The sequence below is a fragment of the Girardinichthys multiradiatus genome, chromosome 1 (genome assembly GCF_021462225.1).
Source record: "Girardinichthys multiradiatus isolate DD_20200921_A chromosome 1, DD_fGirMul_XY1, whole genome shotgun sequence".
Lineage (NCBI taxonomy): Eukaryota > Metazoa > Chordata > Actinopteri > Cyprinodontiformes > Goodeidae > Girardinichthys > Girardinichthys multiradiatus.
Window position 1 is genome coordinate 27,325,697 of NC_061794.1, and position 13,280 is coordinate 27,338,976.

At 37.2% G+C, this 13,280-nt stretch overlaps 1 protein-coding gene across 2 annotated transcripts in view; it reads left to right on the forward strand.

Annotated features, from left to right (window-relative positions):
* ngfa (nerve growth factor a (beta polypeptide)) overlaps positions 1–12,264 on the forward strand; it is a 29,045-nt gene extending 16,781 nt beyond the window's left edge. For both annotated transcript variants that reach the window (XM_047361085.1, XM_047361095.1), the window contains 2 exons: positions 9,888–9,995; positions 11,017–12,264. In XM_047361085.1, the coding sequence (XP_047217041.1) occupies positions 11,028–11,885 (858 nt within the window). In that variant the 5' untranslated portion in view covers positions 9,888–9,995; positions 11,017–11,027 and the 3' untranslated portion in view covers positions 11,886–12,264. The remainder of the gene's footprint in view (positions 1–9,887; positions 9,996–11,016) is intronic.
* Positions 12,265–13,280: the final 1,016 nt, after the last annotated feature.

Genomic DNA, 13,280 nt, shown 5'->3' on the forward strand with positions numbered 1-13,280 from the left:
TACCTTCGCAATTTTGGTGACTTCATGCCTGACCTTTTGAAGTACTTTTTTCACTTTGCCTACCATTGATTTAAATTATTTTTCTCCACTCTACTCATAGTGTACTGAAAGGAAATTCAGTTATATAATTTTAATAAATAATATATACCAGCAGGAAGTCTCTTGGCATTCTTTTTGTTTAATCAAGGGTCCTAATCTGTCATATCTTATAACAATGTTCAACTATCCATACAGGGATCAGATACCAAAAAATAAAACCAGGTAGAGCATCGTTTTCAGAAATTAATTTACAATTAATCAATTAATCATCAAATATGGGCTATTTTTGCATTTTAAGGGAGATGTAGTAGGCTATGCTATGTAAATGGCTATCTCACATAAATAGACTGGATGCTTCAAACTGAAAAAGTTTAGACCTGGAAGATTTTAGACCTCATTACTCAGTGATAAAAAATTACCTGAACACCTACCAAGGACAGAATATAAAAATTCATTATTTATAAAAAAAAACAAAGCCATAATTCAAACTTATTAAGTCAAAGATTAGGACAGACTTGATTCAGAACTGTAGGGAAAACTGTAACCACAGATATTCTACAATTACTGCTGTAATGTCCCGCCAAAACCCTTTCAAGCTATTTTAGATCAAGGAAATTTAAAATAGGTACTAAAACTCTTAAACCGCTGATCTTAAATAGAACTACTACTGGTTGTCCAATTAAGATTAATTCTAAGTGCATTCTCAGACTTTTCAACACAAAATGGCCAAATTAGGTCCATTTACAAGATCACAAAAACGTTGATATACTTTGAAGGTCTATTGAGCATGAGATGTACTTAAAATGTTTTGTATACTGGTTGCTCTCATTTAGCCATAAATGCCTGTGACTAAATTTAGATGGCTTTTTACCCAAGTTCTTTAGTCCATCCATCTTTCTATTTTCCAAACTCCCTTTGTGTTGTTCAGGGCCATGAGGGTCTGAAGCCTATGCCAGCTGTCATCAGGCGATAACCAGGGAACATCCATACACAGGTCAGCAGTCCATCACTGGAACAGCAAAGAGACACCCAGTAGACAAAAACACAAGCCTCATCCAGATCATATTTCCAAAATAAACACACAACTACCAACCAACCTATGAGAGTCATTTCATCTTTTACACCATACAGGTCAACCCAGCAATGTTACAAGGTTGTGTGTGCTTTCAGAGCATGCAGCTGGGACTGTTGACTCAAAGTGCATGGCACATAATTCATTAGCGCTGACATGAGTACATGAGTGTGTATCAGGCATTTCTCCTATACCCAGTAACATCTAACTGAGATGTGAGATGTGATACTCATGGCAGCTGTCCGAATGCATTCAGTGCTTCATGCAAAGTTCTTCTGCCCCATCCTCAGCATATTGTTTTTTGCATTAGATTCTGCTTATCACTGGAGGATCAGAAAGTTGCACAGCCATCTTTTTGCACCTGCAGACTATGGTGCTGCTATTGTCATTGCTTGATCTCATATCACAACAACCTCTTTTAAAAAACGTTTCTGTCATAAAGCTGCAAAGACGAGCCCATCTTAAAGCTGCCACTGATTGTCCTTAAATCACATTAGATGTGCGCTACCATAAATAAAAATGGCTTGACCAAAAGAAGAGTTGAGTGTTGCATATTAAATGGATTGGATATCTGCCTTTCCAAGGGGTCCAACAAATCGCTGTTGTTTTGTTATATGTTCAATCATGACTGCTTCAGAAAGGAACCACCCTTGGCTGAAGTCTAATGATCTCTTCTTTATCTTAACTACTTCTACCAAACTTCAGCCTGTCCAGTGGGAGTTAATGGCAAGAAATCATGTGGCGCATCACACCAGGCCATTACCGGTGTGTTTTTGCCTTACATCTTCTGACCAGATCACACTGATTGCTTATCATTGCTAATTTACACCCTCACGCTGCAAAGCTGGCTAACCTGTACATAGGCCAGATGGTATGGTCCTGTGACTACTTTGCTTGGCAGCTCAAAGGCATAACAGAGGCAGGATGCAAATTTAGTCCTTTGGGAAAACAAGCAGAGATGGCAAAAGCCATCTCAGTCTTGGCTTCTGGCATATTGTAGAAGAGGCTTCCATCATATTGATTTTGTAATCCAGTCTTATCTTTATATCTCACAGCTGTATGGCTCCATGACTACCTCCCAAGAGGTATAACAGGGGTACTTTGACTTTGGCACCCCATTCTCCGTCCAGAACACATAAACCTTGATTAAAATGTATTATGAAAGGGCTGTGCATGCTTCTTTGCACTTTTATGGTGAATTTAGAATCAACTCACCAGTGTTTTTGGACTATGAAAGGAAGCTAGAGTACCTACAGATAATCCAAAATGAGGAGATGGAAACCAAAACCTTGTTGCTGTCGGCAACAGTGCTACTAGATTGGCATGCAATCCAGTAAAATCTGACTTTCGAAGAGTTAGCTGATTTGTAGGCAAAGTAAATGTAAAAGTATGAATGTCAAACTGGATTGCAAGTCGGTTATTGTTATTATTATTATCTTTATTATTTATAATATAATTACAAATTATTATATTAATCTACAAAGGCTATGAGCAATAAGTAAGACATTGGAAAGGGTATTTTAAAGCAATATGACACTGTAAATAAACACTGACACTGAAAATGAAAATGAATGGCTTAAGTCCTCTTTCCAAGAAGGCAATTGAGGTTTTATTTGTTAATCCTTGTGAAATCTAATTTTAATGCATAACATTTAATCTGTATTTTTGTACAGATGTAAACATTTTATTTATGTCTATTAAAAGAAGGACTAATTCAGATTTTTAACCAAGATGTTTATGATTGATTTTGATTTCAGATGTTCAACAAAAATGCTCAGTACAAATATCAATATATGCATTTTAAACCTTGAGACCTCAGCAGTCATCTCACCCATGGTATTGAAGTGTAAAGATTTTTTTTTTTTTTTTTACCAGAGTGTTTATTCTTTCTACTACTCTTGGTGTGAGCAATGCCCTCGGTTTGTTGCTAGTTACACAAACGTAAAATGATCTGCCAACAATAATAATAAGAGGTGAGTTGTTGAACCCGCCAACACAGTGGCAAAGTTGTTTACACTTTTATTGTCATTCTAGATGAGGTTTCTTTTTCGGTTTTAGTTATGCTTATGTCAGATGCAATTCCTGCACTTGAAGAGTGACACATAGTGGTTATTTAGTGCTTTATATCAGATTATCAATTCTTAAAAACATTTTCTCTAATACTGTAGTGCAAAAAAGATCAGCAAGTCTATCCGCTTGTCTAGAAACTTTTAATTTTGTAAGAAAATATTAAAAACTGTTCAAACCTGTATTTATGGAAGCCTTATGTCTACAGAGTGGAATATTCCTGCATTAACATAAAATATGTACTTTCAAAGTCAGAATTCAGATCTCATTGGCAAATTAAAGACTAGTGAGATTTTCTGAAAGTTGTGCTCAGCAATCAGCCTACTACTTGCAATAAAGGTTAATTAGAAGCGGAAAGCAAATTGTTCCTCAGCATTTCACACATTCAAACGTTAGTGATACCTCAACAAACATAGTTTCTAGACTGAGCAGGGCTATAATTTGATAGGATACAAACCATCAGAGGTCCTTACTCACAGTTTATCACTGCAGGTGTCAGTACAATTTATTAGTTTATGTGATCGCTTTGTTGGATTTTGAATTATTGAGAAAATTCCTGTTTGTCTACTTGGAATTCTAGATTTAGGAGGTGGATACATTCAAAGGATAATCAGAAGGCCGTAACCTCCATTTTCCTACATTTGTAGGACTGAGAAAACTCAACTTAGTTGTATGGTAACTGCAAAACACTTTGGAAAGCTTGCAAATAAATTCATGGCTTTTCACAAAAAATCCAAAAGAATGTTTCCACTTTTTTTAAGATTAAAAAGTGTGGCCTGTGCCCAGTTCAGGAAGCAGAATGCTATAAAATAAAGTAACAGAATTGAATTTGGGGCTTGTAATGTTTTCTTGCTTTGTATTCCTTTGGAAATTATAGAAAGTCTGTGTTTTCACATAGAAAAATATTGCTTCTTAATATTACAAACGATAAAGAACCAAACTCTTCAGAGTCTCCACACTAACAAAAGGAAATATGGACCTGGAAATCATTTTTAGTTTAACATTATTTTGATACATAGAGACGTGGATACATACAAATGATCATTTTAGCAATTGCCATGTTATTTTTTTTACCTGAACAAGTAAATAGTAATCCTGCAGTAACTATCCAAACATTAGGTCTTGCAAGACTCAAATTCTCTACATGAAATGAGAAAAGGAACAATGAACACTTTCCCTAAAAACATTTAAAACCTGAAAATTAAAACACTCATGAATTAGCTTCGGTTTCCTATTGGCTTTAAATAAAGCAGAGTTGACTTAGTAAACTAAGGAATCATCTTATGCTGAACAGGGTATAAATGTTTAAAAGACAATGGTACTGGTTTATTAATAACCTAAGTTTAAAATGTATAACTAAACTTGAAGTGGACAGACACTGTTAGATTGCTGGCAATTTTTGTGTAAATTTATTGTAAACCTACAAGGCATATGTTGGTGGAATATTACAAATGTGCAAGTTCTTAGGTTAAGATGTTACCTTTTAATTAATAAAAGAAAAGGTGGTTTTGATGGGACTTTTGAAGTACCTTAGAAGTGACCGATAGTCATTACATGACATCACTTGAAAAACAATGAAAAATGTCTTGACAATGGGCATTTTTATGACTACCAAGCACATTATGGGTTTGTACCTCATAACACACAATATGACATCATTTTACGTGACAAAAACTGAATTCATGGCATAATTTCGGTGGATGAACTTAATTGCATGCCTGTTTATCCAACTGAGACTTTATTTCCAGGAATGACAAGCTTTCATTGCAAAACAGCATGAAACACTGAATAAATAATAATTACAACAATAACTTTGACTGTGAACTGGGCGTTTTCATTTCTAATAAAACAATCCCCACGAGTCAGTCTCACTTATATAAAAGGGAGCAAGCTGACCTGGCAGTGATCCTGCTCGATGATTATTTCCAGTGGTTGACAGCAGGAGGAAATGCACTACACTGAGCTGTTGAGAGACTCAGGAAAACTGTTTACCTTTCGCAGTTTTTCCTCTGCCTCCCCCCTCTCCATCTTCTTTACTCTTACTCTCTCCGCCTCTGCTGCTGTCAGTCTCTCCTTCTCACCCGCTCATAATCTGATGCCAGTGTCATCACGCCAACAGATGTGTGCGTTTGTTTGAGCGACCTGTTGACACAGTGCTCCTGCTCATCTTTTAACAGGGACTTCGTACTAATGAATAATCCATCCCACACATAGGAGAAATCCGTCGCCTACTGTAAACTAACCTCATACTGATGGAGAGCAATGCTCGCCTTTCATGGTTTGGGACACCTGCGTTTCCTTCACTGTTCGCTTCAGCCAGATGTAGTAATGTGGCATGTCATCTGTACCAAAGTCTGATCAGTATATCCTTTTTGTTGACTGGCATGACAAAACAAAAATGAGCTGCTGGCAAACACTCTATTGTCAGTACCAGTAACAGTGCGGCTGAGCTCCATTGCCATTGGCTAAATGATACGTCTCTGTCTGAAGTGTTTCCCTCACCTGCTTGTGTTTTTTTTTAATATAACAAGCCTGCAGCTGTGTAATCTGGGACTTTTCTCCACTTATATACATTTTAATAATTAAAGTAACCTTTCCCTGCCCAAATAAGAGCTTGTTCAACCTGGTACTGCCTTGTCACACTTATGTTATTGCGGCATTTGAAAAGGATAAATTACACAATAAAAATTGTCTTCATTAACTAGTTGGCAAAACATTAGACACAGCCTGTTGTTTAAAAGGAAACCTCCTCACTTTCCAGTAAGCTATGCAGGGCTGCTTCTGCAAGTCTACCAGCATACATATTCTCCTTGGAGGCCCCTGCTTATTGTATGATTCATGACAACTTAATAAACAATTGCTTTGTTTGCATCACTGTGGGAAAACATGAATCACACAGTGTCTGTCATGTCTGTTGCTGTAAGGGTTGTGGAATTTCTTTGTCGTTATTGGACACAAACTCTTCCCCTTCTCACTTTCCTATTCTTTTAAGGCATATAATATTGTCTGGTGTACAAATGAGTGCCTTTGCACAAAATAAAAATAGTCTCATTTGTGATTACGGGATTGAGTTGTTACACTCAGCAGATCTTTGAAAGTTATCATTCAAGTTGTTACACCGCCTTGTTGTTGCAAATTTGTCACCCTATCAAAAATGAGATAAAATCTGATGTTTTTAACAAATTTAAACAAATTTTGCAGAAAAGTAAATACAGTAAGCTGTAATATGCATAAGTTTAAACTTTAACAGCAGTAATTATAAGCAGTCATCATCTGTTTGACCTTCTAAACCCTTGAAATCTTTTTGGAGTATTCTTTTAGAAAGTAGCATCATCTAACAAAGCCTGGAGGCTTGTGTTTATGTGTTACTCTTAAGGTCTAACCAAAGGATTTAAATCAGATGCAAATCTGGGCTCTTAGTGGCCATTGCAACACATGGTTTTTTTTTCTTTTGCTCTGCTTGGGATGTTTATGGTGCTGAGTGACCCATTTTCAACCTGTTTTCATAAGTAAAACTGAATACATTGGATTCTGTAATTCTTTAGTATGCAGAGTAGTGTATAGTAAACATAGTGAGGAAGTAGTTGACTTTCGTTTACATTTCCCAAAAAAGAAATGTTTTTGTAAATCCATAAATGCAAAAAACAAAGGAACGCATCAGAATCCAGAATTCTTCCTGTAAAAAACTGTCTAATGCATTGCAGTAATGTGGATATTTGTTAGCCTGTGTACATTATTATTGTGAAAGGGTCAAAGGCATAGTCGGACAGATTTTGAGCAAGTGCTGAGGTAATCCTATAACTCAGAGGTGTTCTCTAAACCTCTCTGACCCCTGTGCTCCTGGGACCCAGTGTTTACGCAGGCTCCACCGGCATTAAACACAAGCCACATATTTTTAACATCAAGATCTGCCAGGCTCACCTCAGGCTGTGTAAATAACCGGCTGCCCGTCAGCCTGGATCAGTCAGCTTGCTGCATGTTTGGACCACCTCCTGATGTGTATATGTGAAGCTGAGTGTGTTTGATTGTGTTTATTGAAGTCAAAAGATTTCACTGTTTAATCAGTTTGTCAAAACAATAGTTGTCTGCTTCGCCCAAGATTACTTGATAATTTTGCAGATACAATGCAAACTGACTTTCCGCCAGAGTTTCAGTACATATTTACACAGCTTAAGACAGTAACAGAGTGAGAAACCATTTGGATTTGGAATCCTTGCATTTAAAGCTTTTTCTTGAGTAAAATAATAGGCAATATTTTCAAAATGAAAGCAATAGGATGTAAAAGCCTGAGACTACAGTCAAACGTTTTGACCTCTAATTATTTTTACATTAGACTAAAAAGCACATTTTCCTTCATAATGGAATTAGGATGATAAATAAATTAAAACTCAAGCAAAGTTCAAATCTTTCCTTAAAGTTAAATAAAGTACTTATTTACAAACATATCTGTTATTTCATATACAGTTGTTTAAATAAATATTCATACCACTTGAACTTTGCACAATTTTCTACATTACAATCACAAACTTCAATGTATTTTATTGGGGTTTTATGTAAAATAGCAAATGCACAGCAGTGCATGGTTGTGAAGTGGAAGGAAAATCAAACATGGTTTTCAAATTAGTTTTTACATATAAAAATCAGAAAAGTGTGGTGGAAATTTGTAGTCAGTCCCCTTTGTTCTGATATCTCCCCCCCCCCCCCCCCCCCCCCCCCCCCAAAATAAATCCTGAAGCCTTCTAAAGTTAACGAATTAGAAGATAAAGTTATTGATAGATTTAAATCAGGATTTGGTTATTAAACAATATCCCAAGTTTTTTACGTCATGCTGAGCTTGATTCAAAAGGTCATGTGGAACCATGTGGAAGAAGGTGCTCTGGTCAGAGGAGACCAAGATTGAAAACGCTATGAATGGCAGAACACTAACTATTACTGTGAGCAGACCATGCTCATTGTGAAACATTGTGGTCGCATCATGCCATGAAGCATTATGATGTGTGGAGACTTTTCTTCTGAAAGGGCATGGGACCCATTCAGAGTAATTGTAATTGTAACCATATTTAGATGTCTGAATGGCCCAGTCAAAAATCCACACTTGAATCCAATTGAGAATTTGTGGCTAGACTTGAAAATTGCTGTTTACAGATGATCTCCATCCAATCTTAGCTTGAGCCATTGTTGTTTTGGAATGGGCAAAAAACCTTGATTTCTAGATATGCAAAGCTGGTAAAGAAATACTTAAAGACCTTCACCTTTGATTGCAGTGAAAGGTGGTTCTTAAAATATTGATTTAGGGGGGTGTATAGAAATACACTTCCAATTTTTCATATTTTTATTTGGAAGAAAAGGAAACTATGTTGATCTATCATAAATTTTCAATAAATGCACTGAAGTTTATGGTTGCTGAAAATACAAAGGACCAGCACTCACTGTAAAAAAAAAAAAAGAGAATTTTCAATTAAAACAAAAAATATTTTAAACTTTAGCAGTCGTGTGTGCCGATCATCTTTATTTAAATTGGTGGTTGTGACATGGCAAAATCTTAAAAGTATAAATACAAGCTGTACCTAACTGCCTTGGACATTTCCAAATGTGGAAATTGTACTTTAGAGAAAAATATCACCACAGCCTTGAACAGTATTAGCTTGTGGGAAAATACCTCAACTGGAATTTGAAATGCCAAATTTGTCCTCTATAGCCCAGTTAAGATTTCTGAAGGGAACAAAGCCAATGACATTTTGTTAAGTCTCAGCTGCCTGTCCTAGCAAGTTGGTGTACACAATGCAGGCAGCACTGACACCTAATGGATCTTGCTACATTGTAAAATAATTTTCCAAAGGACCTCTGTGCCTCAGAAGATAAAATTAAAAACAGAAGCAGCTGTTTTTGCAAAGAAATATACCATTGACCACTAACCACTTTCAGAGCTTTGCTATATCCAACCAGAAGGTTGCAACCTTCACAACAAGACAATAACATTAAACTTGCAGAGATAAATATTTGCAGCACCCATAAACCTTGTGGTATCCCTACACTGTCACTGTAACAGCAAGATGGAGGCAACAATGCATTGTAGATAAGTACTGATGGGTTAGCTTTAAATTATCTCAGGGACCTCTTGAATGTTTGCATGGGTGGAAGAAATATATTCATACACATCATAGTATCCAACTATGCAAACTATTTCTACAAACAGCCTTGCATACATTCCTGCATGCACATGCATGGTATGTATGTTGGTGGAGGTGCGACAACGTTTGAATGCATGTGTTCATATCCTTTGAGTGGTGCAAGTTTAATGTCTCCACCATAAATAAAGTACATAGCATTTAATGTGGTGGGAAATGCCACAGATACCAATGAGTGGCAAGTCTTAGCTCTAAAAGTTTTAAATGGTGAGAGTGTGTACTTAGATTGAATTGGATAAATGCATATGAAAACTGTACTTTTAATTTTCTGTTTTTATACAGTCTAGCCAGCTCTAGACAGCCTGTTATTTTGAGGGTTAAACATTGGAAAAACAGATGACTATGTCCCTTATCCATGGTACGTTTTGCTTTAAACTGAAAATAAATACTGTAAGATTATAATGATACTGGGAAAATCTGTACGATAATCATTCTGAATTAGCTTAAAAATACCATTTAAAAATATTTATTTTGCAAAATGAAATTTTTAATAGTCTTTATTCTGTGTATGTGTATCACAGAGCTACGGTTTGGAGGGTCCAGGTGGCAGGCATGAGGGGCCTAGCCTTCGTTGGAGTTTGGCTCTAGAGTCCACTGGAGCTTCCACTTCAACTGGACACATTCCACAGGTACATATTTACACCTAGCAAAGCAACACATGAAACAAGACATATTTAACAAAAGCAGGGCCAGAACTGTTGTGGTGGACGTTAAAACGTGATCATACAGTTAATACCTACTAATTAACTCCCCTTCTGTCAGTTTCTAAATTATGTATTTAAATAAATATTCCACAGTTGCATGTAGTTAAAGTGCCTTGAAAAGTATTCATGACCTTGGAACCTTTTCACATCTCATGTTACAACCACAAACTTCAATATATTTTATTGTGATTTTATATGATAAACCAACACAAAGTGCTTGCCCGCTGTGTGGTGGATAGAAATTCATACATGGTTTTCAAATAGTTAGTACATGAAAATAATCTGAAAATTGTTGAACTCTTAAAAGTAGGCCTCCTGTTACAATATGTCACTTAAATGGCTTGTGGCAAACATCAAACAGCACATGGTATTCTTCTTGCCATTTTTTCCAAAATGTCATTGTTTGTGGCGCACACAACTAATAGTTTTCCTTACAATAATTTTCCACATTTAGCTGTAGATCTCTTGAACTCCTCCAGAATTACAATGGATCTCTTGGCTCCTTGTCTGGCCTGTCAGTTTAAGTGAACTTTCATGTCTTGGTAGGTGTTAAGTTTTCAAAAACTCCTTAGTTTTACAACTTTATCCCTGATCAGTCTGGTATGTTCCTTGATCTTTATGAGGCTGTTTGTTCACTAAAGTTCCTTACAAAACCTATGGGTCCTACACAGAACATCTGTACTTTTACTATGAATAAATTACACTCAGGTGATTTTTACAATTGGTTACTATTTCGTGTTGGTCTATCAAAAAAACTAACAATGAAATGCATTATAGTTTGTGGGTGGCACATGATAAAATGGGAAAAAGTTCAAGAGGATTCAAAATAAATAATGTTTGTTGTTAAATAAATGTCTACACATTATGATGAGCTACTCTTTGGGAAATGTCTTTAAAAAATCACAGCCGTAATATTTATAAAGACATTTTTGTATCTTTGTCCCAGGACTTGTGCCCATGAGGTCGTCACCACTGGTCCTGCTCCTCCTGATCGGCGTCCAGGCTGTACTGAACATGGGAGGTGGATTGGCCCGTAGCCCTGGAGCAGCCAATCATCGAGCAGGGCAGCAGGAGACAGCAGCAGCTAGGGCACACCTTTCTCAGGACCATCAGCACCATCACAGGACCACCCATCACAGGACCAAGAGGCCACATCGTGCAGCTTCGAACATGCACAACAGAAGCCCTGTCATTGGGCGCTCTACGGCAGGTTCCTTTCCAGACCCCTCCAGCCCAGTGGTGGACCCGAAGCTCTTCTCTAAGAGACATTATCATCCCTCGCCCCGTGTTGTCTTTAGCGAGGTAACCCCCTCGCACGATGTTCTGGATGGTGAGGATTATGAGACTGAAGGGGTAAGAGGGGTGAGGGTAAGGCGCAGAGCAGTATCACACACCATGCATCGAGGAGAGTACTCTGTGTGTGACAGCATAAATACCTGGGTTAAAAACAAGACACGAGCCACAGACATATCTGGTAATGAAGTGACAGTACTGTCCAATGTTACAATCAACAACAAGGTAAAGAAACAGCTTTTTTATGAGACCACCTGTAGATCCCCAACACACAGGGGCTCTGGAATCATAAACGGAGGACGTCCTGGAGGACGGGGTGGAAAGCAAGGCTCCAAGTCAGGCAACTCTGGTTGTCTCGGCATTGACAGTCGCCACTGGAACTCCTACTGCACCACCACACACATATTTGTAAGTGCCCTGACCGTCTTCAAGGAACAGACAGCCTGGCGTTTCATCCGTATCAACGCTGCATGTGTGTGCGTTCTCAGCCGAAAGTCTTGGGCAGGAAGGCTGGGGCACTGACTGAGGAGGACCACTCTTGACCACTGGACTATGAAAGCAAACACATTTCTACAAAACAGCCACTGCAGCTTCCTTGCCAATACTTCTAACATACACTCCCACTGATCACACACACACACATTTCCCTTATTCAGTCCCTTGTTCCCTGACCCTACCTCAGTCAAAGAAGTCCTAGTAGTTTTAAGTTATGAGAACCGCATGTCATATTTATGGTTTATACAAATATGAAAGTATATACTGTGTATATATATATATATATATATATATATATATATAAATATATATATATATATATATATGATTTCAAGTTTTTAACTGTTGTCATTATCATTGTTGTTGTGTTGTCCATGCTGTTATTTATTAAACACCTCAGTACTTGCTTGTGTGGTTGTGCCTTTTTGATCCCTTTTGAACTGTGAGCTATTGTGACATTGTATAAGAATCATCACTTACTTCCTTTTACATGGCCATAAAAAAAATATTTGCCTGCTTACAGATTGCCTGCTGGAAAAAAAAATCTGGCCCTAGGTTAAAAAGAAATTGCCTAAACCTAATAACTTATTGTGCTACGCTTGATGACAATGGATGCCATCAAAGGTTTAAGATAACGGACAATGAGACTTTTACATCACTGTGGAGCGACTTTGTTTGACTCTATCCAGAATAGTTTCAACTTAGCCATTTGAGATTAAGGCTTCATCAGTTCACAGAAAATTTCCCAAAAGTCTTTGGGATTATTAGCATGTTTTGGCAAATTTGTGACTTGCCTTTGTGATCCTTTGGGACAGGAGTAGTTTTCACGCCGGAACTCACATTAAGGCCATTTTGTCCATTCTCTTTCTTCTGAACAATGACCTTAGTTGAGGCAAGAGACCTGCATTTCTTCATGTTTTGCGACAAGTTTTTTGTGACATCCTGGATCAGTTGTTAATGCGCTCTTCGAGTATTTTGGCTATGTTTTCTCCATTTATGGATAGTGGCTCTCGTGATTCACTGGACACCTTAGAAATCACTTTGTAACCTTCTCCTAACTGATAAATCTCAATTAAGTTGTTTCTCATCTAATAGTAATTTTCTTTATATTGGTGTTTGATGGTTTTTGATACCATGTAGCCTACTTCTTGTTCCTACAGGTCTAGCAGTAATCAGGCCTGGATGTTGCCCGTTTAACATGGGGTGATTTGTTTGTCACACAGGGTCAGGTTGGTTTGTATAACTTCTTAAGCATTAGAAATGAAATCATAAATTGAAAACTTCTTTTAGTATTTACTCATGTTGACCTTGTCTGATGGTAAAAATTGTTTGATGATAGGAAACATTTAATTGAAACAAAAAAGTAAAAATTGCAGAAAACTTTAAATCCTCGCTTTTATAACTTCATTTTATCTTCCCAAG